Source organism: Acartia tonsa, chromosome 5, assembly GCF_053477335.1.
Source record: "Acartia tonsa isolate MP-2025a chromosome 5, ASM5347733v1, whole genome shotgun sequence".
Lineage (NCBI taxonomy): Eukaryota > Metazoa > Arthropoda > Copepoda > Calanoida > Acartiidae > Acartia > Acartia tonsa.
The window spans coordinates 16,651,263-16,677,925 of NC_137264.1; the positions used below are offsets into that span (position 1 = coordinate 16,651,263).

General features: G+C 32.8%; 1 protein-coding gene across 1 annotated transcript in view; it reads left to right on the forward strand.

Moving 5' to 3' along the window:
• Positions 1-10,725: 10,725 nt before the first annotated feature.
• The window catches only part of LOC145318883 (paladin-like), a 54,154-nt gene continuing 38,216 nt past the window's right edge, over positions 10,726-26,663 (forward strand). Inside the window, exons 1-6 of the mRNA XM_080160551.1 lie at positions 10,726-10,852; positions 13,941-14,003; positions 17,290-17,415; positions 18,946-19,023; positions 25,596-25,696; positions 26,195-26,273. Coding sequence (XP_080016677.1) covers positions 13,944-14,003; positions 17,290-17,415; positions 18,946-19,023; positions 25,596-25,696; positions 26,195-26,273 — 444 coding nt within the window. The 5' untranslated portion in view covers positions 10,726-10,852; positions 13,941-13,943. The remainder of the gene's footprint in view (positions 10,853-13,940; positions 14,004-17,289; positions 17,416-18,945; positions 19,024-25,595; positions 25,697-26,194; positions 26,274-26,663) is intronic.

Sequence of the window (26,663 nt, forward strand, 5' to 3'; positions counted from 1 at the left end):
CTCCCTTCCCCCTCCAACCCCCTCTGGGACACAGCCCATTAGGATGCTTTGAGTATTGGTGCAAAAAATGGGGACATGATTCCAGTGACGTCATATTTTTCTTTCCCGAAAAAGGGAAGGGGGGAAGAAAATCTCTTCAAAAGAGATGGGGAAAACCCCCTTTTCTCCCATCTCTTTTTTTCTTCCCCCCTTCCCATTTTCAGGAAAGAAAAATATGACGTCACTGGAATCATGTCCCCATTTTTTGCACCAATACTCACAGCATCCCAATTAGAGTCTTAATTTAGCACTATACCATACATGACAAAACTAACAGAAATATAAAAATACAAAATATAAATATATAACAATTGAAATATATAAGTTTTATTTTTATAGAATTCCTAAAAGATCAAAATGACGTTCAAAATTGATGGAATGTGTTTATTAAAACTAAACATACGTGTAAATAACAAGAAAAATCATGCTCTAAAGAAGCGTATTTAAAATAGACGATAATACAGCAAGAAGTTTGCCTGTTACATGTAACATTTAAAAATATATTTATATTTTCTTTGTAATTAAAGATAGATACTTGTTTCAGAGTAGCTTTGCTCTCTAAAAATTAAACAAGACCATGTTTGCATAGCATTAGTCAATATTTAGTTAATTCAATATTATTAATGTTCTTTTTATACAAATTCTTTAGATTATTTATTATATTCATAATAAAATGAATACCAAAAATGGTTGGATTTTTTTTTGCGGGAATTGAGGTATGTAAACTAAATTGGATGGGGATGGGAAGAAGAAAACATTCTTTTGAGGTATAAAATAATGCTAACATACGTCTTTGTGGCGCGCTGGGTGGGTTTAAACCTTGCCCCCTTGAGAGACCTTATGAACATTTACACAAAGTACAATTATATACCTATAAAATTATATGGATATTTAAAAACTACATTATATAATGTTTTACTTTTAATAAAAATATTTGACAGTCATTTCTGGAAGTTAATTTATATTTTCATATTAGATATATTTTTAAAATTTCTTTTGTTTAGTTTAATTTTATCAAATCTACTACAAAAGTCATTCTTCTGTCGTTCCATTCTTATATTTTCTTTTCTTTTTAATACTAAACGCTTGAAAAATATATTTAGGAAATATGCCTGTCTTTGTTATATACAAACAATACAATTTTAACTTATATTAAAAAAATCAAACTTTATTGTTGGTACCTACGTAATGGAAAAAAAACATACTGTACAAAATCTGATTCAGAATTTTATAAATTGTCGATAAAATAAGAAAGATAACTATCGTCCTATCTATACCCAAAGTATTTTTTTTCCTACAATTACCCGTATAATAACTACGTTTTCTACTCTTTTGGAAGAAATAAATACAATAGTTTAGACTAATTAAAAGCACCGAATTTACCATTTAGCTATAACAAAACTATGTTTTTAGACTATTTCCTAATTATGCAACCATAATCTTATCAATGTGGTTGTGTGTGACCGCGAGGAGGGAAAAAAAAGGACGCCAACTTCCGTATTTAGATCGCTAATGTTTTTTTTTTAATTTTAACAAATTGTTTAGCTATAAATAAGCTAAGGATGACAACATCCATGAAAGGACTGGCTAACATTTATATAACGCTGAAAAAAAACTATTTTGAAAAGCCCAAACAAAAATTAAAAATTGATACGTCATAAAGCATTTATTAATGAACGTTCGAATTTTCTGTAATGACTGTAGAGTTGCTAACTTGGTCACACTATGTCAATTTGTTACAGGAATCAGCATGCAGGGTTTCGATAAAACGAGTAACACTAATGACTTGAAGAAAGAAGGACCGACCCTATAATGTAGATTAGCTTAACTTTTGATAAAAGTTAGATAACACATTTACCATAGCTATTGATTATGGCGGATGGAAAGGCCTTAGTTGTATAGTAGCTACGCTACTAAAAAAGCACAGATTTGCATAAGTTTGCGAAGGCCACCCGTGCATAGCAAAAAATGTCACAACTTTTGATTTACTACTTACTTTAAAACGTCATTTTTTAGACGCGGTTTTCAGATTTTTAGTTTCATATCCACCCTATAATTTACTTTTTCTGTCTGTTCGTCCAAAAAAAAATCTATTTCCTCGCAATTTCGTTATTTATATATTCTTTAAGTTAATCTTATTATTTTGAAATGCTTGGCTTCTGCTGGAAAGAATCTTTCTAATTTTTTCTTAGGTGAAAATTATTCTATGACACAAATAGTAGAATCCGGAAATAAAAATATTTTTTTACACATAATAAAATAAATCATACATAGAGTAGAGAAATGACAGCATTTTGTCTTGTAAAAATACTTTTTTTTCTGTCTCATTTTTTGAGTTAAGTATATTACAAAGTAATATTTCAAAATTTGACATTTGTATTGTTTGTCTAGGGTTTTCTTTCTAGAAGCGCAGCAACTCTATATTTAATTTCAGGACAAATAAAAGGTGAGATGGGGGAGAACTACTAAAAACCCCCTATGGCTTAAATAAAAAGATATATTATATTTCACATAATCAAGTTTCATCCCCAATGAAATTATTTTACCTATGCGAATTTTTTACATTTTTACATAGAAAAACAAATACGCAAATTGCAAATATATAAATCAAATGTAACATATTTAAGCAATACAATTTTATTGATTTAAAAATATATATTCCTTTAATTTTTAGTAAAGTTTGTCTTGTTCAAGATTCAAATAGTTTCATTTGCATTTTTAGATTGAGATATCTTTACATTAGGTCATACTCATACCTTAATAAAAGTAATAAAAACTGTAAAAATAATTGTTACATTGTTTTTTTTTAGCTACTCTATAAAGCTAAACAAGACGCCATAAAGGGGAAATCGGGGGGGGGGGGTGAGTCAAGTCCCCCCACTTTAAAAGGAAAATAAAAATAGGGGTGTAGGAAGGGTTGTTTTTTTCTAGGGGAGATTTTCTCTTTGGAAGGTGGTGTTGCCCTCCCACATAAAAGTTATAAACCTTCCCCCAGGATCTATGAGAAGCTACATTGTAAAGGAGAACCATATCGGTTCAGTGGTTTGCGAGTATAAACAGACAGATAAACAGATATACATTATGTTACTTTTATGTAAGGATATATTTGAAATATCAAAATATCCATGAATTGTTTATCAAATATATTTGTCTGGGCTATCGTGTTACAATTATTATTCTGAATACTTTATTCTGTTTCTGATTTTCTAAAGTTGAAATAAATGCAATTGTTGTTTGAAATTTTTACCACTTTTGATGCAATGTAATAGAAACATTTTAGAATGCTTATTTTATGTACTTTTAAAGACACATAGTGTAACATCATATTTCTAAGATTTTTTAAACTTTACCTATTAGAAAAATCTGTTATTTCAGAAGAAAAGTTAATTATTTCATTTATAAAGTTTAAAGAAAATAAGCTACCTAACCTAGTATCTATAATTAATAAGTCAAATGTTGAAACGTGCACAGAAATCAAAAGTATACATTTGTTTTGTTTTAAATTTTTGGTTACCATGCAAAAAAACAAGGACAATTAAGTTTATTAACTGTGCAGCAATGACAAGTTACCAACAGAAAACAATAAAATACAGTCGTAAAGTTAAATTTTGTTGAAGTAAATCTTTGTTTATAACTGCAAAGATAGATAGATATAGTTATAATAGTTCATTCTAAAAATTTTCTAAAATCCACCAATAAACATGAAAGAAAAGTTTAAATTCCATTGGCTTACTCTTAAAAACAGGAATATCTTTAAACCTTTATTTTACACAAAAAACCTACAGAATATGAAATGAAATTAAAGAATGCAATAGCGTTTCACATATTTAACAAAAAACTTTTACAAAATACAACCATAAACCTTTTTAAGAGAAAAAAATGCTTGTATTCGAACCACTCACTCTTTTAGATTACACTTTGTCCTTCAATCACAAAAATAATTTTTTTCTTTTCATAATTAGGTAGGTATTAGTGTCACAAAATGTTTTTTTTTGCATTTGCAATTTTTAGTTTTTTTTCTGTTGTAATTTTGCATGATGTTTAATGTCCAATCCCCACGACCATTTACAACGGACTAAAAATTATAAAGATCGCTTTTCACTACTCTCGGTATAATATAAAGAGCAAGAGAAATATTATGCTACACATACACACAAACACACACACGCACAAACACTCACACACAACTCACGAACACACACACAATCAAATCTTATGCTCCGAAAAATGCAGTATGCTCTGAAAGGAAAGGTTGCGTGATTATTGAACGGAACATTTTTAACTTATTTTTATTATTGGGTATTTTTTTGTAAAAGAATATTCCCATTGTTTAAATAAAACTTGTGTTGATTTCATTAGAAATTCGGCTCAAGCGTAGCCGCTCTATACTTATTTCCTATTGATCAAAACGAATGGGTTTCATTCACCCAGAAATAACCATCATTTGAAAACAAAGTCTTAATACTCTTGACTCAAATCTAATAAACTTGCACAAGTCCATCCAAGGACTAACGAAATGTGGTTTGCGAGATCTTAACGGACAAATAATCTATGATATAAAGTAGAATGATGTCTCTCTGTCCATCTGAGGCTTGGTAACCTCTGAACCGATTGGGCTCTACTCTTCAGAGAATATACCTACTGGTCCTGTGGTGGTATTAAGCTATTTTTAGGGATGAAGGGAAGGGGGGGGGGGAATGAGACACCCCCAACCCTAACAAACGAAAAAATTCCCCCACCAAAAATAATTTTTACAAATTTTTCTTTTATTTTGAAAATTTTTTCATACATTTTAAAGATTTTTGATATTTTTTATTTTTTTTATATTATTATTATTTATTTTTATAATTTATTCCCTTCTTTGATTTTTTTAGCCCAAAAATTTTTTAAAGTAATAAAGTAAAGGGATAGTTGCACGAAGTGCATTAAAAAAAATGGCGAACTTTTGCGTCAAAAATACTACTTTAGATAGCATTTACCAGTTAATAGAACTTCAAACATTTTATACAACAAAATACACATAACAAAGAATGACCAGTACTTAGAGTAGTGAATTTTTATATGTCTTAGTAGAATATATTAGGCATTGGATAGATATGATTATGTGTTAAAGAATTTTAACATTGACCTGACTGAACTTTTTTTTATTTGACAATATCTAAAAAAGTTAAAGTGATTTATCACATAAATTACACGAGAATGGTCTATTTTTCTTAATATGTATACCTAGAACACCAGTATTAGAGAATGATTTGCCGCACATAATTGAACAGGGGTTACTTAAAACTTGCCCCAATATATATATACATATGTTGTATGGTTAGTTGGTCGCGTGAGATAATGTGTAATATATCGTAAGTAAATCGGACGGTTTTCTTTATTTTTTAAAAGAATCTATAGAAAACCTGTCCTATGAAGAACCGGATGTTATTTTTTATGTTTTTTAAGTAACTCGCCCAAAGGGAAACCCCTGTTCAATTCTTTTATAACTCTTGTGAAATATGCGGCAATTCATTATCTAACTATCCCTTTGCAAATTTTTCTAAAGCGTTAAAAAAATCCCCACCTAACCTGTAAGGAAAAGCCCCTAGAGGCTAGGGGCGAAGCTACTAGTATTTTATATAATATGAATATTTAAGGGAACTAATAAACTTTTCATCCAGTAGATTCATTCTAAACTTAACATATTTAAACAGAGAAAATCTCAAGTAATCCTGGTATAATTGAGGAAAAGAATGTTTTCTTTTTAGATCCTGTAAAACCAGGAAGTATATTTTGTTGACATGCATATGGTTTGTTTATGTCAATAAAGTTGATTTAAAAAAAAAACGATAACTGTTGCTAGAAACGACTAAAAAACAACGATGTCAACATTCATAAAAGCGAAGCTCTGAAACGGTGGGTCAATTCTAAACGTACATGTCCTTACCAAATATCGCTAAAAGAGGCCTAAATAAAATCAATAATAGCCAATAATAAAATCGTAAGGAGTGTCTGGATAAAGAAAACACGAGTAAATAAGTCTTTTGTTCGCTGCGAGATAGCTGTGTTATGTGGCTATTCTAGGTTATAAGAGGGCATTCTTTTGCTTGTTTTGTGCTTGATGCGAATCTACACTATTGCCTACTTTGTCCATATCATATATTCCGTGCTTTGCTATTTTTGATTATTCTCATCCTTGTTAAATTTTAGATATTTTAACAAAAGTATTAAAGAACCTTTATGCAAAAAGTTAATTTACTATTAAACTTTACTAATTGCTATGCTCTAGCCTCTAGGGGAGGGTGGAGCTTTTTTTAAACACTAGACATTAAAATGCTTCCCTGAAAAGTATAACCCATTCAAATCAGACTAAAAACCATAATGTAAATTAGCAACTTAGTCTATATAGACTATAAGGTACGAATGAGAAGTGTCATAAAAATAGCATAAAATCAACCCAAGACATTATTTAAGGTTATCAGAAAAGCACAATTTTATAGGACCATACATTTATGAGATCTTTAGCTTTAAACAAAAAACCTAAAAGAAGAATTCTTAATTTTATCTGGAACAAAATTTTATGTTTATATTTTGTAATATTATAGAAAAATATTACAAAAATGCACAACGCTTTTGCTTATTATTTGTAAGCTTATAACTAATTGAAGAGATGCTTCTCTTGTTACTTATGCCTAATCATCATAGTGATCTCCATTCCATGAATAAATGGTTAATTAAAATTTTGTATAGCCTCTCACGGAATATAAAAATAAAATTTTAAAAAAGGGGGCTGGGGTTCGATGGACAGAGATAGGTTTTAGAGAAAGCGCCACTAAACGCTTTCATACTTGATAATTAGTTTATACAGCAACATAGTAGTGAGTGTATTGATAAATTTAATTTTGATTCTTCTATTTATAGAATTAAATTTCCTATTATTCTAAATTTACTTTTACAAAATTTATTATGCTTTTAGTATAAATAAGACAAAATTGAAGAATAATTGAATCATGAAGCTGCAGGACAATTATGGTTCCAGGATTGTTGCAGGAATTGTTTCCATGAACAGAGCTCGACAGTCACCAGCCACAGCAGCGCGGCATATAAGAGCCTCAGCCACAAAATGTAATTTCTTTCTACAAAAATGCAATTTTCTAAACTACCAAATACGCCACACTGTTGGACAGGTGGCTCATTATTCAATTTAATAAGCCTTGCCGTCAGCCGCAGCCGAACTAATCTATGCAGCTTAGACAAATCTGCCGTCGCAGTCGCAACACACCATGCAGATGCAAGAAAGCTGGGCGGCTTGGAGAAAGAATCAGCCACTCAAAGTCTCTAACAACCTCAGAACACCCTGTCTATGCCAGCAGCATAAGGTCTGACTTTCACCAGAAAAATTTGTGTATTTAATAACGGCCCTTATATTTTTTTATGCTTTTTAACGTCTTCATTACAAAGTATTGTAAAGTCTGTCTGTCCAAACGTTTGCCTATCTCATACTCATACTTTAGATTCTACATTTATGTAAAGTTTACTATTGAGCAACTGATATTTTTGAGCTAATACATTATACTCCTTGGTGTACCACCTAAATTAGAAATAAGATCAATTTAGTTTTCATTGACAACTTCCTATATCCCTGTTATATAGAAAGATAAATATGAAATGATCAAGGTTGTTAGGAATTTTATTTGTAGATTTTTTCTTATAATACAACGAATATGAATTTAAAAGTTAGCATAATATATGAGTGTGATAGAGGTAAAATGTCCGTCATCGTTTCATAGGTTTTTGCGAAGTTTTGTTTTATTTTTGGGGCTAAAATTTTCCTTATTCCATTATATTATTATTTTCAGGAAAGCTTCGTTCTTGTCTTGGAGAGGTTTTTATCTATTCTAAGGGATTGTACAGTGTACACCCCCCCCATCATCGCCCACTTTCTTACAACTTTCCGAAAAAAATTATAATTCTATAAACAAAAATTGAAAGTATCCTTCTTTCTCTTAAAATACCCCTAGAGGCTAAAAAAGGCATTAAAAATGTCTCATTGAAAATTGTAAGAAATAGGTTTTAAATGTAGAATTTTTGTCATGAAAAAATAATTATGAAATATATAATTATTGAATTTTCCTTGTTTTTATTTCATAGTATTATTAAATTTGTGAAAATGAGGGAACATAAATTCATATAGAACATGTTTCACAAAATCATATTCCTAAAGTCAATTTATTGCCTCAATTTAACACCACTCTTCAAAATCAAGAGCATTAATCGAACTTTCCATCAAAATGCCTTTAGAGCACTGAAACGCCCTTAATTTTGAGACAAAGTGAAAGTAGTAGGGGGTATACTATTCCCTCTATTCCCAACCCTGCGGGGCTGCCTCGTACCCAATGTAACCTAACTAAACCTGAACTTAAGTAATAAATATAGAAAGAAAAGAAAACAAACAAGGATGAAAACATCCATAAAAGCGAAGCACTGAAATGGTAGGACAAACGGACACTAACACTTGTATAGTGTCAGAACTGAATAATCATAATATAAATGTATAAGAGTCAAAGTAAAATTGTAAGTAAAGTTGTTGAAAAACTGCTTGATACAGGATAATGTTTATGGACATACTTACATTTTCAGGACTTGTTTATAAAGTTGCATCGCTTATTACATTATACTTTGTTGTCCCAGGAATCAATATACCAAAAATCAGATCAATCCGATGATTAGATCACATATAAATTAGTTGTTAAAAAAGTAAAAAAATCAACATGTTTTAAATGGACGTACGGACATTTTGGTAATGATTATAGAGTTGCTACGCTTTCTAAATCGTACCTAATTACTGCAGGAATCACCATACAAAGTTTAAAATCGATAGGACAATTCTAACATGCCTAAATTAACGAAAAAAGCTATCCGTTGCGGACGAACGGACGGACGTAGGGACGGACCGACCCTAATTATAGAAAAGCTTCGCTTTTAAAAATGTGGGGAGGGGTGTTCTATTTTAAACAAGGCACTTTGAGGGAAAAAGATGATTATGCTGTTTTCATATTTACAAAAGATATTTAGTATATTAGATTACTAAGAAGCAGAATTATTCTTTGCTTATAAATGAACTTTACAACTTAAAAGCATTTTACTCTTTTAAAGTCTTCTATAAAACTTAAACCCAACAAGGGTGACAATATCCATAAAAGAGAAGTTCAACAAATCAGACAAACGAGGACTTAAAAATGTAGAGTAACAAAAATTTATTATTTAATATAAACATTATCTAAAAGTTCCAAAAATATCTTAAATGGATATACTTACATTTTAATACTTAATAAATAGATGCTTTGGGTATAAAATTATACCTAATATTTACAGGAATCAGTATCTTAAAGTTGTTTGATACACTTTACCCTATTACTACAGGCTTAATCCTGTAAAGTTTCAACTTGATAAGACAAATCTAACATGCCTAAATTAACAATAATAGCTATTTGTATTAATGACGTACGGACCGACCCTAATGTAGAAAAGCTTTGGTTCGATAAATTATGTAAAATCTTAATTCGATTGCTGTAATATTTATGGAGATAATATCTTTTTAATATGAAAATCATAGCAATTATTATATAGTTGCTACGCTGCACTGTATATGTGTTACCTTAGCATTAAGGGAATTTTAAAACAAAGATTGAAGTCGATAGAACGGTTTTAAAAATACTGGACGTAATCGTTTTCTGTTTGACCTAATGTAAATAACATAAGTAGATGCTTTAAGAAATAGTATTAATCAAGAGTCCATGACATTCCTCTATAGGTGTGTATGTGTGCGTGTGTATGTGTGTGCAAAGCTTTGGTTTTTCGTTGATTCAGCAAATTTTTCCCAATTCAGGACTTTCCAAATCATGTATGTCCCTAACTTATTAGTGGCATGTGTGTGTGTTTAGCCTTAACAGTTGCGTGTTTCAATAGGAATTTAATACAGTTAGGGAATATATATATTTCTGTATGAAATAGTTTCTTCGCCTTTAGCATAAGGGTGCTTCTCCCTAATAGTGATATGAATTTTAAAAAAAGAATTAATGCGGGGCATAAGCTTAAATTAGAGGGTGCCTTCTTGCAGGGGAGGTGTCAGGTTTGAGTCTGGACTAAGCCGCTTCATACTTTAGACGTTAAAAATGGCTACCCAAAAACAGGCGCAACTCTTTATCATGCACAGTTCCAGACAAAGTTTGTGCAATCAAAGGGTTGGGTGTCATTTGAATTTAACTTAACTTAATGTCCAATAGTTGGCATTAGAGGATTAAAAGATAAAAAAAAAACTTAAATAAATGCTTTTGGGAGAATATTTGGTCTATTAGGACCATATATCTTTGGAAAAGGTGTGGTGACTACACAAACTAAAAACTTCTCCAAAATTGTAAAAATTCCCATATATAAAATCAACATTAACGTGCACTCCTCCTCATCTTGTCAAATATTTCTGATGGAATAGGACGGCGAGAGGTTGGGGGGTTACCTTCCCACATAAAACTTGACTAAATGAAAGTAATCTGTTGTTGTTAGACCAAATTATACGTCTTACACACAAACTTACATACATCCAACTACTTCATTTGGTAGATTTTGTGAAGTCCCCGACTGTTCAAATGTGACCATGACGGTCAGAGGGGCAAGGCAAGGAGCAAGGAAGCGAGGTCGGGTCGGGCCGGGCAACTTGGCGTCGTCATGTCCTGGTACTAGTTGACCGCCAGTTGCCTGCTGCCAGCCACTCTTGACAGACCAACAGATCAGGTCTTCACTCACCTTCACACCACCTGCATATTAAACATAGGTGATAAATTTTGATAATTTTATCTGTGCTTTTTAACATTTTTAACAGGTTATTTTAGACAATCATTCCATTTATTTATATTCTTAATTTTGCGACAAACTTTAAAATATTGCAATCATGTAATTTAAAGTAATGAGGTTTTTGTATGAAGCTAAAGATTTTAGAAACGCCTTGTCTTTATAGGTTGTACTTTCAACTCCCTCGCCATCCCCTAGAGGCTAAGGGAGAAGTAACTAGTATTTTCTTTTATTTTATGCAGACCATCTTTAGATAAAATAAATGTAATTTTGGAAAAAAAGATAGATATGATTTTACTTATAGAAATAATCCAATAATCTTGTTCATGTTATTTATTTGATAAAGTCTGCTACAACTATAACAAGAATGACAACATTATAAAAAGGCTAGGTAGAAGTATAATAAAAGTTTGTTAACGCCAATTCAATGTTTTGTTAAATGCACAATATTGTATTATCAATGCCATAAAGATAATGCTGAAAAAAATCCCAGCCACTTTTATTTATAGCTTAGAGTTGAAATACGTCATTACAAATTACATAGTATGTATCAAATTCTCGATGGGGTACCTTTATGGATCATCTAAATACCAAGCCTTAACATTTTTTAAAAACTATATCTATAGAAATTAAGGTAAAGGGAGTGAGGTGTATAAACAAAAACTTTAGCTCAAAAACTTTGGGGACTTTTATTTCATTTTGATTGGTTGGTTTATCAAGTTGAGTGTCCTAACGTTTTAACCACATTATTGTAATCTACAGAAGGGATAGCGTTGTGAATGATTATCATGGATGTACAGTACATCAATTTATCTGCCATTGTATTATCCCTTTAGATTCCTGGATTAAACCAGAGATTTCATATTTATTGTAAAATCATCCTAAATGAATAATAAAGCTGCTATTTTGAAAATTCAGATTTGCATAATATGTTTGTTCGGGGTTTAGTTAACTAAAAATTATGTTTCTAGCCCGTAGCGACCCTTAAAAATATACTTTAAACCGTTCCTAAACTTACTAAATTCAGAAAAGACTTTAAGAAATTATAAAATACTTGCTCATTTATTTACAAAATACATAAAACTATTCCTTTGATGAAACACCTACGATAAACCCCAATTGTGGAAAATATCAACGCAAGAATTACTTAACAAAATTTTTCTTTTTCTTAACATTATTGAATATTTCTTTTTGCATTTCTTTTATATATCGCATATATAGATGCGTTGCTACTCTATTATAAGTTCACTAGGTTCTGCTTTTAAACAAGGGTAACAACATTAATATTAAGCTGGGATCTAATGGTATAAGACTATGGCCGAAAAATTAATGTGTTTCCCCAATGATGATTACCCCTTATGTAGATTACAATTAGTTGTTAAAACGTTTGGACACTTCTTAATAACTAACAAATAAAATTTAAAAAAATTGCCATAAGTTTTTGAGTCAACGGATAAGAAAACGTTATTATAAAACTTTGGGGACTACTGTCAGATATACTGAGTATAACGAACGACTTTTAGATTATGAATCCTATTTAAATTTTTTGTAAAATTTATAATTGGTTTTTAAATTAAAAGCAAATTATTCTTATATAAATATATTTCTCGATTACTTAAAACTAAGAATATTAAATTTTTTTCATACATTGAATTTTCCCTCATGATGAAACAGCGTATAGTGCCCAATAAAATATGACGTCATAGAATACAAATGACGAATGATAGGCCAGTATACATTGTAATTGACCAATGGTAAATTGTATACTGGCCTATTATTGGTCATTTTATTTGTATGACGTCATTATTTATTGGATACTATACGCTGTTTCCTCTTAATTCGCAACATTTTTAAATAAGGGTAGAACCAAAAAGAATTATATCATAGGTTTATAAAATCCACTAATTTTATTTACATTTTAGTATTTTATTTTTGTTTTTTTCTCAATCCAATAACAAAAGTTACAAAATTAGTTACATAATCAAAATAAAACATTTTATTCTAGTCTGACATCTAATTTGTCTTAACTTTTTGGCTGATCAAAACTTACAATCAGTGCAAATAATGAAAAGTTGAAAGTACTATTATTATTATCAATCATGATATTACTAGAATTTTATCACTTTATCATCTGCTTTTATGACAAAAATATTTCTCAACAAAAAAAAAAAAACAAGGAAAAGTTTTAATTTTAGACTTACATGAAGGTTTTTGGGGTGGAAGATTTTTTTGTAGCTGCTAAAATATCCTGTATCGATTCAAGTAAAATAAGAATGTCACAAATGAGAGGTACATACACCAGGGAGTAAGGGAGGGGACAATAGATCGAATATTCAATTTTTAGGAGTCTCAGTCTTTGGGTACTGGCTTAAAGGGAATGTGCAAGAATTATTAAATTAATTAAGACAAAATTTTCTTTAAACCTTTTCATTTTTGTTTAGTTTATGTTGGTCAAGAAAAAAAGTAAAAAGTATTTATTGCATGAAATTAAACTAAAGTAAACTGTCGGTAGGGTTTATAATTTTATGTCACTGTCAGTATGAATTCAAGAATCTATATGCGCAGCATAATATAGTCTATAATAATTTGAAATATTTTTATATAATAAACTTTAAAAATAAACTTTGCAATTTTGTGACTTGCATTTTTACATACATGTTAAAAATTGCACTTTTATTTTAATAAGAACTTTTGCGTTATATCTGGACTTTTTATTTTAAGTAAAAAAAATTTCCTCATTAAAATTCTTTTCTCAGTTTAAAAATTATCTATTACTAGCGCGTGCAGTCTGTAGCTAGGAAACGTTGGTACCTTAACCACTTTCTTAAGCATCGATACAGTGATAACCCCCCACTCCACCTTATTTTGAAATAAATTGAAAATAATGGATTAGGGGGTGGTGGGCAGTTCTTGTTTGTTTGTTTATTACTTTTGTACAGGTCAGGATAGATTATATTGGATACTGGGTACTTAAATTTTTTTCTGCGAGAGATTTTTCTTTTTGTTAACCTATTTGATTCGGTTCATTTTCTTTTATGTTGAATGAATTTATAATATTATTTTTTGTTAAGATCATGAGTGAAGAGAAGCCTGAAGTTGCCGAGGGTTCCCCCGTCCCTGAGGGAGAGGAACAGGTATATAGACAGATAGATAGTTCCCCCGTCCCTGAGGGAGAGGAACAGGTATATAGATAGATAGATAGTTCCCCCGTCCCTGAGGGAGAGGAACAGGTATATAGATAGATAGATAGTTCCCCCGTCCCTGAGGGAGAGGAACAGGTATATAGATAGATAGATAGTTCCCCAGTCCCTGAGGGAGAGGAACAGGTATATAGATAGATAGATAGTTCCCCCGTTCCTGAAGGAGAGGAACAGGTATATAGATAGATAGATAGTTCCCCCGTCCCTGAGGGAGAGGAACAGGTATATAGATAGATAGATAGTTCCCCCGTCCCTGAGGGAGAGGAACAGGTATATAGATAGATAGATAGTTCCCCCGTCCCTGAGGGAGAGGAACAGGTATATAGATAGATAGATAGTTCCCCAGTCCCTGAGGGAGAGGAACAGGTATATAGATAGATAGATAGTTCCCCCGTCCCTGAGGGAGAGGAACAGGTATATAGATAGATAGATAGTTCCCCCGTCCCTGAGGGAGAGGAACAGGTATATAGATAGATAGATAGTTCCCCCGTCCCTGAGGGAGAGGAACAGGTATATAGATAGATAGATAGTTCCCCAGTCCCTGAGGGAGAGGAACAGGTATATAGATAGATAGATAGTTCCCCCGTTCCTGAAGGAGAGGAACAGGTATATAGATAGATAGATAGTTCCCCCGTCCCTGAGGGAGAGGAACAGGTATATAGATAGATAGATAGTTCCCCCGTCCCTGAGGGAGAGGAACAGGTATATAGATAGATAGATAGTTCCCCCGTCCCTGAGGGAGAGGAACAGGTATATAGATAGATAGATAGTTCCCCAGTCCCTGAGGGAGAGGAACAGGTATATAGATAGATAGATAGTTCCCCCGTCCCTGAGGGAGAGGAACAGGTATATAGATAGATAGATAGTTCCCCCGTCCCTGAGGGAGAGGAACAGGTATATAGACAGATAGTTCCCCCGTCCCTGAGGGAGAGGAACAGGTATATAGATAGATAGATAGTTCCCCCGTCCCTGAGGGAGAGGAACAGGTATATAGATAGATAGTTCCCCCGTCCCTGAGGGAGAGGAACAGGTATATAGATAGATAGATAGTTCCCCCGTCCTTGAGAGAGAGGAACAGGTATATAGATAGATAGATAGTTCCCCAGTCCCTGAGGGAGAGGAACAGGTATATAGATAGATAGATAGTTTCCCCGTCCCTGAGGGAGAGGAACAGGTATATAGATAGACAGATAGTTCCCCAGTCCCTGAGGGAGAGGAACAGGTATATAGATAGATAGATAGTTCCCCAGTCCCTGAGGGAGAGGAACAGGTATATAGATAGATAGATAGTTCCCCCGTCACTGAGGGAGAGGAACAGGTATATAGATAGATAGATGGTTCCCCCGTCCCTGAGGGAGAGGAACAGGTATATAGATAGATAGATAGTTCCCCCGTCCCTGAGGGAGAGGAACAGGTATATAGACAGATAGATAGTTCCCCCGTCCCTGAGGGAGAGGATCAGGTATATAGATAGATAGATAGTTCCCCCGTCCCTGAGGGAGAGGAACAGGTATATAGATAGATAGATAGTTCCCCCGTCCCTGAGGGAGAGGAACAGGTATATAGACAGATAGATAGTTCCCCCGTCCCTGAGAGAGAGGAACAGGTATATAGATAGATAGATAGTTCCCCCGTCCCTGAAGGAGAGGAACAGGTATATAGATAGATAGATAGTTCCCCAGTCCCTGAGGGAGAGGAACAGGTATATAGACAGATAGTTCCCCCGTCCCTGAGGGAGAGGAACAGGTATATAGACAGATAGTTCCCCAGTCCCTGAGGGAGAGGAACAGTTATATAGATAGATAGTTCCCCAGTCCCTGAGGGAGAGGAACAGGTATATAGATAGATAGTTCCCCCGTTCCTGAAGGAGAGGAACAGGTATATAGATAGATAGATAGTTCCCCCGTCCCTGAGGGAGAGGAACAGGTATATAAATAGATAGATAGTTCCCCCGTCCCTGAGGGAGAGGAACAGGTATATAGATAGATAGATAGTTCCCCCGTCCCTGAGGGAGAGGAACAGGTATATAGATAGAGATATATAGATAAATAGATAGATAAATAGATATATAGCTGAAAATATAGATATTTGGGTAAATATATAATGGTATGTATAGTTAGATGTATGGATAAGTAGAATAATAATGGTTGGATAGGCAGATTCATAGTTGATTAAACGGATAGAAAAGTAGATAGACATGGTAGAATCATAGATAAATACATAAACAGAATAATAGGTAAAATCTAATAGATAGATGGTTATGATAGATTTATTTATAGTTTATTAGATAGATAAGTAGATAAATAGTTCAATATATGCAAATATGTTAATATGTAAATAGATATTTGTTTTATTTATGGATAAATTGTTAGATAGATAGTTGTATTTCTTCCATAAGTTCAGTTTTTAAAATGTTCTGCAATATATACCCCCCCCCCCCAGAAAAAATAACACTTGTTTACTCTAAAGCACACTTGTTCTTGTCGTTCAAGTTTGTGAACGGGAAATATTTATCTAGCAATTTGGTATTTGAAGATTTTGTGATTGGCCGTCTAGTCGTCTAAAAACCCCAGCATTATTTTTTAAATAGTTTTCCTTGATAAAATTTACATTGCATTTAATTTATTGAAATTTTGTGAAATATTTAGAAAAAAATTGATCTTAAAATTTTCTATAACGGCTTGTATGAAGCTGTTGATAGTTAAATTGACCCCTAGGGGGCTTGATATCGCTTCGCTAACTGTGCATAGTAATGTGTTGTGCCTGTTTATGGGCCAAGACATTCCTCCTACTCGATCTTACTATTTATATTATGCGGTTGTACCATTTTTAACGTCTCTAGTATAGTTACCTTACTGGTAGCTGCAGTTTTTAAAGAACCAGTATTATGATTTATAATTTTGAACTATCACCACTATTTTATAGATATATTCTAAAATTGATTAGACGGCTCTGTGTTAACTCGAAGCCAAATTCGGCTGCATATTGCTAAGCACAAGAACGTCCAGGCTTTTTTTTGGAGGGGGGGGGGGGGGGCGGGGTAGAAAATCTCAATGCGAGAGGAAGTTCTTTCAGTTTTAAAAAAGCTTTGAACTAAAGTTCTTTAGAGGACTAAAGACCCTTTAACCCCCTCCCCATACGTCCTTAGTGAAACCCTTGATAAAAACATATAGGTGAATAAACCTTAAACCTGAATAATTAAAACTTTTTTATATTTTAGATTGAGGAGGAGGTGCTGACCCCCGCCTGCATCGACCTGACCGAGTACAAGCTCAAGATCGATCATTTCGACCAGATGCATGTTCTTGGAGAGGATAAGGTGGAAGGTGCTCAGAACTTCAGACAGGTACAAACTTTGCCAATTTATTGAAAGAGAATGCATTTAAGCTTGAATTTAGTAAACTGCATATTTTTCCTTTTCAATGGTACTACAATAATATAGAGCATATATTTAAAATGATTTATATTTTCTACCATGTAGTTTACAAATATCAAGACTTGAAAATCGTATTCTTGTGATATATGCAATTTAAATAACTGGCTTATTTTCACAAAGACAGCATGGCTAATTCAGTGATGTCTATTCATTTGTTATTTACTATAACTAATAAATAACTTATTTACTTTAACTTTTGCTTGAAATCATTTTTCTGAAATGCACTCCAAGCAACTATCCCTTTTATTCTTATCCAGTCCATATGTCACAGAATTAGAAAAAAATACTTAATTAGCATTCAACTAAATGTAAAATTATCAGGCATTTATTAATCTTTAAAATTTACAATAATAGGTTTCAGATGTTTCTAACAAAGTAATTTTTTTATATTATTAGTAGATTAAAAAAATGTTTTTGGGTTCATTTCCAATTATCTACCTTGAATTTAGAGGAAAGCTTTGAAAGTTATGGGCTAAGATAATAATAGAATTGAAAAAAATTATTATATGGGCAGTTGTTGAAGAAATATATCAGGTGGCTCGAAAAGGGGAGATGAACAAAATAATGAATTTTTTCCTTGAAATTATTTAAATAAAATGCACAGACTTGTACAGCTTAACATTTGAATATCAAAAAGAAAATTAGGTTCAATATGTACAATGTACATACTTCAAATAAGAATTAAATATCAAACAAAAAGATTCTAAAAAGTTTCTAGATAGAGAATTTATTGCAAGTCTTAGTGAGAAACGGATATATATTTTTTGCACTGCTTTATAGCCTCGGCCGAAAGTTAGTTTATTCAATGGGACAATATATTGTTAAAATTGGCATAATATGAGAATTCTTACATTTCAGTGTTAGTTCAGATTGGAACTAATCTACTTTGTCTTACTTAAATTCAAGACAAATGTGTAAATTTTTCACTACTTTTTGGATCTAGTACATTGTAATCATATTTTTAGTATAATAAATTAAAACTAATGCACAGCAATATTGTTCTTTGCTAACATATCAAAATTGGATAAGCCCCTCAAGGATAGTTCCTCGAATTGATAGGTCTGGGCAGTTAATACAAATAACTTTATGAAAAATAAATAGGCGGGAGGGGATGGCCGTTGTCTTGCATTTAATAATTCGGGTATAGTCCCTTTCGTAACATCGCACCTTATAGGGCAATTCTTCGTATTTTTCACAGTAGCTTTTCTCCTATTTCTAGCCCCTGCGGGGGGCTCTAACCCTGCGGGGCCAATTACCTAACCCTGTGGGGCAATCACCTAACCCAATAAACCTAACCTAACCTAAAATAACCTATAAAAGGCATTTTAAAAATACGACGAATCGCCCCTTATGGGGCGATGTTACAAAAGGGACTATTCGAAATAATTCTATGTGTATCATTTCTAATGACCAACAACATTTAATTGTGTAAATGTTTAGGTTGCTGGTTTCCCTGTGTTTGGTACAGCTCAACCCACTGAGGAAGGTTTCATTAAGGCTATGGAGAAGCTGCCCAAGGTAGACAATTAAAACGTTAAATACTTAAACAAAAATAACAGGATGTTTGTCTGTCTGTTTGAAACGGCCAAAGGTTCTTTCTAACCACTGAACCGATATGATTCTCCCTTACAGCGTAGGTTCTCATAGTGCCTAGGAGGGGGGTAAAAACAACCTCCCAAGAGTAATAGGACTTAGAAAAAATACCCCTCCCCTCCCCCCGAAAAAAAGTAAGTGTATCATCAGAGGTATATTGTTTAAGATTTTATGGTTCTACTTAGTTTTCTAAAAGAAAAATATTTCTGGACAATATTAGTCATTTTTTCAAAAATTTACAATGACCATATTAAAAACCAGCCTTTTTAATATTTTAAAAAGCGAAGATTTTGTATAATTATATAAGGATCGTCTGTTCTTTCGTCCGTAACGGATTACTCTTATTTTAGGCATGTTAGAAATATCTTATCGATTTCAAACTTGGCATTATGATTCCTGTAACCGTTAAAGTGTAACAGTAACAGCAATTGTATGATCAAGTTTTAAAGTAAGAATTTCTGGTTAAATAGTTTTTAAAAAGATTTATACAGATTTTTTGCTCAGAATTCTAAATAATGTTAAATATTAAATGCTTTGTTAATGTTAGTATGCCTTTCCGTAAATTGATTGAGCTTCGCTTCTATGGCTGTTATTATCTTTGATTTTATGCTCTACTATATTTTTGTACTGATAAAACTGAGAAAAAAACTTTGATGATTATTTAATCTTCAACTAATTACTGAATTCTAAGTTTATTTCGAAGCTAATGCAAAAAAGTTTATGTCTAAATTAAGTTTAGGAATTATTCATTCTGTACGTACAAAATGAAAGCTTTGCTTTTATCACTTTCTGCATTACTTGCAGCTTCGCCCCTGGAGGCCTTCAGGGTCACTTAAGGAGGGGATGATTATTTTTTAAAAGAAGCAGTAATATTTATGGAGGGGGGGGGGGGGTAATTTTTTTCAATGGGCGTTTCTCTGGGAGTGTGTTGTTACCCTCCCTAAAAATAGTTATTAACCTACCCAGGAGCTCTGAGAAGCTACCCTGTAAAGAAGAACCTTATCGTTTCAGCGGTTAGCGACATCCTTCGATACACACAGAGAAACAGACATAGATCCTGTTACTTTATTATAAGGATATTTTTGTTATAACGTTGAAAAGACGGTGATCATTATAAACTCTTAAAATTTTAAGAATGTCTTTTCTGTAATTACGTAATTTAAAACAAACTCATATGCAATTTGGTTATAATTTTAAATTAATATTCTGCTCATTAAGTTCTAACACTCTAAAAGTGTTAATGTCCGTTTGTCTACCGGCTTTTTTAGAGCTCCGCTTTTTTTGGATGTTTTAATCCTTGTTTTTTTTTAATATAGAAAGTCAGTGTTTACTTTTAGTAAACATTTTGTTTTAATTATGGTTCTTATTTAGAAATGCAAAATCAAATTTAGCATTAAATGTCTCAGATGAGTAATAAGGGGTTTATAATTTCCGCGTAAATAACAAGAAGGCTAATTGATGTTACATTTCAGCTGCAATCAGAAGAAATATCAAATTGTTGTTTTGGCCCAAACTTTTTTATCCAATGCTTTTGCTTGTTAGTAACAAGGCTTTCATATATTTAGATATGTCTGTCCTTCTGTCCGTAAGTCAGAAACAGCATGTAATTTTTATTTATTTGGTTCGTCCGTCTGTCTGGCGGTCATTTTGATTCTGAAAGAAAAAAATATTTATTCAACTACTATTTTGGATTGACTGCTGAATTTTTGTGTGTGTAGATTCTCCGACCAAAGAACACCATACTCTATTACTCCCTTGGTCCGTCAGTCCATCTGTAATGCTTTAGAGCACATGAAAGTTTTCTTGGGGAAATGTTATTTTTAAGCCTGCTATAAAGATCAAAGGCAAAGTTTTTTTGAACATCAGCTTTATAAACCACATTATCTATCGGTACTGCTCTGAAATAATCAAAGTTTTATTGGAAAAATGTGTTTTTATTTCTCAGCCGTTATCAAGTATAGTCTGCTGAAATTTTGTGCGATGATTAAGTTCATTGTTCACATTATTGATACGACTTTTCTTTATACTTGAAATTGAGAGGCTGCGAAATTGAATTATTTTAAATATTGAGATTCTATCAAATTATTTTTTTTGTGTGTAAGTGATAGCAAATAAAGCTTTCATGAATTGATTATGATTAGGTTTGATAAATTAAATAGACCAGCAAAAATTTGCACCTGGAATGTTCGGACAATGTTTCAGTCAGGCCAGACAGAAAACATTTGCCGAGAAATGCTAAAAGCCAAGGTTGACATCCTGGCTATCACCGAATCAAGGTGGACAAACAATGGAGAGTTTAAACATCATTCTGGCTTGAAAATACTATACTCAGGTCATATGAATGAGGATCTAGGCCATAATCAAGGGGTGGCTCTTATGCTGACCAAGCAAGCAGAGCAGGCCATGATCAGTTGGCAACCCCATGGTCCTAGAATAATGGAGGCTTATTTCAAATCCTCAGTTAAAAACATCAAACTGAGAATTATAGTAGCATATGCTCCTACAGAACAAGCAAATACAGAGGTCAAAAACGAATTTTATGACCAGCTTGATTCTGTATTTAAAAATGGTCATAAAGAAAAGGATCTGACCATGCTCCTAGGAGAATTCAATGCTCAAGTGGGGAGTAATAATGAGAATTTAGAAGAAGTTATGGGCAGATATGGCCTAGGCTTAAGTAATGGCAAGGAAAATGACAATGGTGATAGACTTGTAAGTTTTTGTACTGAAAACAAACTTGTCATTGGTGGAACCATCTTTAAACACAAAAAGATTCATACTGCCACCTGGAGATCACCAGATCAAAGAACCTTTAACCAGATAGACACCATATGTATATCTAGACGCTTTAAAGGTTCTCTCCTTGATGTCAGGGTTGAAAGAGGACCTGATGTTAATTCAGACCATTATCTTCTATCTTCTAAAGTTTGGCTTAGATTTAAAAAGCAGGACACAAAGCCTAACCCCAGGAAGAAATATAATTTAACAACCCGCCAAAACTCTGAAAAGTTGCAAGAGTTTAAGCTCACTCTAAAGAATAGATTTGAGTTGCTGACTCTTCAAGAGGAAGATGGAGTGGAAGATATTTGGCAAGGTATCAAAAAAGTTTATAATGATACCAGCCAAGAAAAATTAGGTTTCAAAAAGGCTAACCAAAAGCCGTGGATCGCTCAAAGATCCATTGATCTCATGAATCAAAGAAGAGAGGTAAGACAAAAGACACTCTCTAGAAACTCTCCAGAAGATAAAGACCTGTATAAGAGGCTCAGCAGGGAAATCCAAAAAAGTGTCAGAATTGACAAAAAAGAACACTTGGAAAACCTTGCCTTGCAAGCAGAAAATGCTGCCAATCAAAATAGAATGAAAGATGTCTATGAGATTACTAAGAGCATTGCAGGCAAATTACACAAATCAGGATCACACATCAGGGACAAGGATGGTTCACTCCTTAAAACTGATGAGGATATTCTAAATAGATGGGCAGAACATTTTACTGAACTGCTGAATCTTCCAGTTCCAGAGGAAGAAACTGAGATTCCACCCTCAGATGCACTTGACATTGACTGTCGAGCCCCAAATCTATTGGAAATCAAAGAGGCCATTAAAAGTTTGAAAAATAACAAGGCCGCAGGACCTGATAACATCCCAGCTGAGGTCATGAAAGCAGACCTAGACACATCTGCTGAGGCATTCCTACCTTTGATCACTAAGATATGGAATGATGAGTTATGCCCAGAGGACTGGAAAAATGGACATATCTCAATACTGGCCAAAAAAGGAGACTTGACCCAATGTGGAAACTATAGAGGGATAATGCTTATTTTAGTACCTGGCCGTATCCTTAGTAAGATTCTTCTTAATAGAATAAAGAAGAAGGTTAATGAAAAGCTAAGACCTAATCAGGCTGGATTTAGACCAAACCGTTCCACTATTGATCAGATAACCTCTCTAAGAATCATCATAGAGCAATCCAAGGAATGGAACTCTGAGCTTTTTGTAAACTTTATTGACTACAAAAAAGCATTTGATTCTTTAGACAGGAAATCACTCTGGAAAATCTGCCGACACTATGGCATTCCAGAAAAGATAATCAATATCATTAAAGCTATCTATCATAAAGGAGGTGGAAATGTTATGTATAAAGGTAAACTATCAACCTTTTTTGAGATTGTAATAGGTGTCAGACAAGGATGCCTTCTCTCTCCCTTCCTTTTCCTCCTTGCCATTGACTGGATCATGAAGAACTGTGAAAGCAATGATGGCATTCGCTGGCAGTTATTTGGCAATCCCAAATATTTGGGAGATCTGGACTTTGCTGATGATATTGCTTTGTTAACAAGCAATAGAAGTCAAATGCAAAGAAGGACTAACATGATAGCTGAAACTTCCAAGAAAGTTGGACTTGAAATAAATGTTCCAAAAACTAAAATACTCAGATTAAATGCAAACTCCCAAGAACCAATAACTATTGGAAACCAAATTCTTGAGGATGTTAACTGCTTTGAGTATCTTGGAAGTAAAATTGATGAAGCTGGAGGCACTTTGACAGATGTTAAAGCTAGAATTAACAAATCTAGAACAGCCTTTGCCAGCTTGAACAAAATTTGGAATTCCAACAACATCTCCATAAAGACCAAGTTAAGACTTTTCAAGTCAAATGTTCTGTCTGTTTTGCTGTATGGGGCCGAAACTTGGTTCCTAAACACAGCAGTGGTCTCCAAGCTTCAGACATATGTCAACAAATGTCTTAGGAGAATCCACAAGATCTTTTGGCCAAACAAGATCACAAATGCTGAGCTTTTAGAGCGCAGTGATATGTCAGACATCAAACTGACAATAAAACAGAGAAAATGGAGATGGTTGGGGCACACTCTAAGGAAAGGGCATGATGATTTAACCTATCAAGCCTTGACTTGGGACCCCTTCACAGGAAAAAGGAAACCAGGGAGACCAAAAACAACCTGGAGGAGGGAATTCCTTGAAGAACTGAGTAAAAAGAATTTTTCATCTTTCAGTGAAGCCTCTACTGAGGCCCAATTCAAAGATAAATGGAGAACCATTGTGCGTGGCCTATGCTCTGGAAAGAAGAGATAAATGGCGATGATGATGATCATTTAATCAGCATAATATTGAAGAAAACATTATATAATAGATTTACATTTTGCATTTAATTAACAGTAAACTTATGATAATTTGAAAAACATTCTTTTATTCTGAATTTAAGATCCAATTAAGCAAATTCATTTAAATTTATGGTTATAGTCCCTTTCGTGACAATGCCTCTTAAGGGACGTTTCGTCTTTTGATAGGTTATTTTAAGTTTTGTTTAGTGATTGCCCCGCAGGGTTAAGCAATGGGCCCCGAAGGGTTAGAACCTCCCTTGAAATTGGAGAAAGGGTACTGTGAAAAGAGGCGTTGCCACGAAAGGGATTAAGAAATTTAAAAACATCTGATAAAACCAAAAAAAGTAATATAGTAACCCCTTTCTTAACCCAAAACATAAAATTAACTTTTCTGATTAAATAAACTACCTAACCTTACGTTATTAAACACACGATAAATATATAAACCATAATAGAATGGGTTCCCTTTTTTTAAGCATTGATGGTACCCGCATTTGAAATTATTTTCTCTCTCCATTTTGCAATTCTTCTTGGTCCAAATGCGTTTTGGAGGTTTATACAGCTTAATAGGTATTTTTTTTACGCTGAAAGAAAATAACAACTCTTTTAGACAAAGCATATGATCTCTTAAAAAGCTTGCATAATCAATATGTAGTAACCAGTGTATTATTCATCTACCTACCTATTTATTTTAGAAATACATTATACAGTCTGTAAAAATCTTAAAAATATTTCTTTGTTTTCATTTTAAAAAACGTAATAAAGATCTGCACTCAAAAAGATCCTTAAAAATGGAGGTATTTGCAAATTTAAACAAAAAATAAATTTTTCTCAATATTTTCAATTTTAAAGTTCGTACTTTTTATTTTCCTCATAAAAAGAGGCTTCAATTAACCTACACATGTCATTTTTCTCTCCAACATTAACTTCCTTCTATTCAGGATTTAGGAGATGAATGGGGTATATGAGTTATTAAGAAATATTGAATGTGGGGGTTTATTTTAGAGGCAAAGCAATGGTTTAAGAATATAATAGTGGAAAATAATTCCTTTCATGTTGGCAGAATACAGGTGCATTTTCGTTTTCTTCCAGAGTTGCAACCATTCAAAAAATAGCGGGACAAAATAAAAAATCAGCCACGTGACGTTATAAAAATGAGGAAGGTGAGAGGAAAAGTGGGAAAGAAAACCCCTAGAAAAGGAATGGATAATCCTTAATTTTTATGACGTCATATGGATGATTTTTGAGACACTTTGTTCCGATACTTGAAAAATATCCTGTAGAGGTGTTTGGTATCCTTGGTTTTAATGCTGCTAAATCGATGAAATACCTTGGAGGTGTAATTAAATTATCTGATAAGCTGTTTGTTTTTAGGGTACCGACGAGCAGCCTATTACTACCATCTGGTACAATATGAGACAGGAACCTGTTATCTACGTCAACGGAACCCCCTATGCCCCCAGGAACCCTGACAAGTAAGTAACAATTTAGAATGTTTTGGATTACATCTTGTGGGTTAATTTTAAACTACATATTAAAATTAATTCTTAACTATGAATCCAAACTAATTATGTCTATAACAAAAAGAGCAATTATAGACAACTCAAGATAATTTAAACCTTATACAACTAGTTCAATGAGAGGAGAAATCAAGAAAAGTTGAACTACATTTTATTTATTTTATACTAATAAATATCTATTAAAATAAACGATTTTGTATGAGTATCAAAAGAATCCTTTTAACATGTAGATTTCATAGTTAAAAGACAACAAATTTTGTAAAGAACCATCTATATCAGTAAGTCACTGAGTTATGGTTCTCTATCTTTCACACACAGAAAATGAGGGATAAGCATTTAGGTTGTCTGAAGCTTAACAAATTAAATTATTGAATTCTCTACCTGATATTTACGTCAATCTTTTACCCAATAATTATGATATAACGCTGCTCTAATAATGACATGTTTTTATAGAATGCACGAGAACCTGGAGTTGAACGAGTCAGTCAGTGAATTTGACAATCTTCAGAAACATTTTGCCAACATTATTCAGGTAACACATATGTTATAAGGAGCATTGATAGCTTCGCTTTTTGTGGATGTTGTCATCCTTGTTTTGATATATTTTACAACTGTAATTTTTTCTATTTTTGACATTATTGCAAGTTATTAATAATCATAAAAGTATGCTGCAAAAAAATATATCAAGAAATTTACTACATAATCGAACATGCAAAATTTCAATTTGGAACATTTAGTTATATTTATAATTATATATGAAAATCAAATGTGAACATTAAGTCAAAGTGCTTTAAATTAGATTTATCAACTTTCATAAATCACAAAAAGAAGTAAAAAATAAGTTAAAAAGCCTTTTAAAAAAAATGTAATTAAGTTTCTTTTTAATTTGCAAAATTATGAATACAGAAAAGAAGAACGGTTA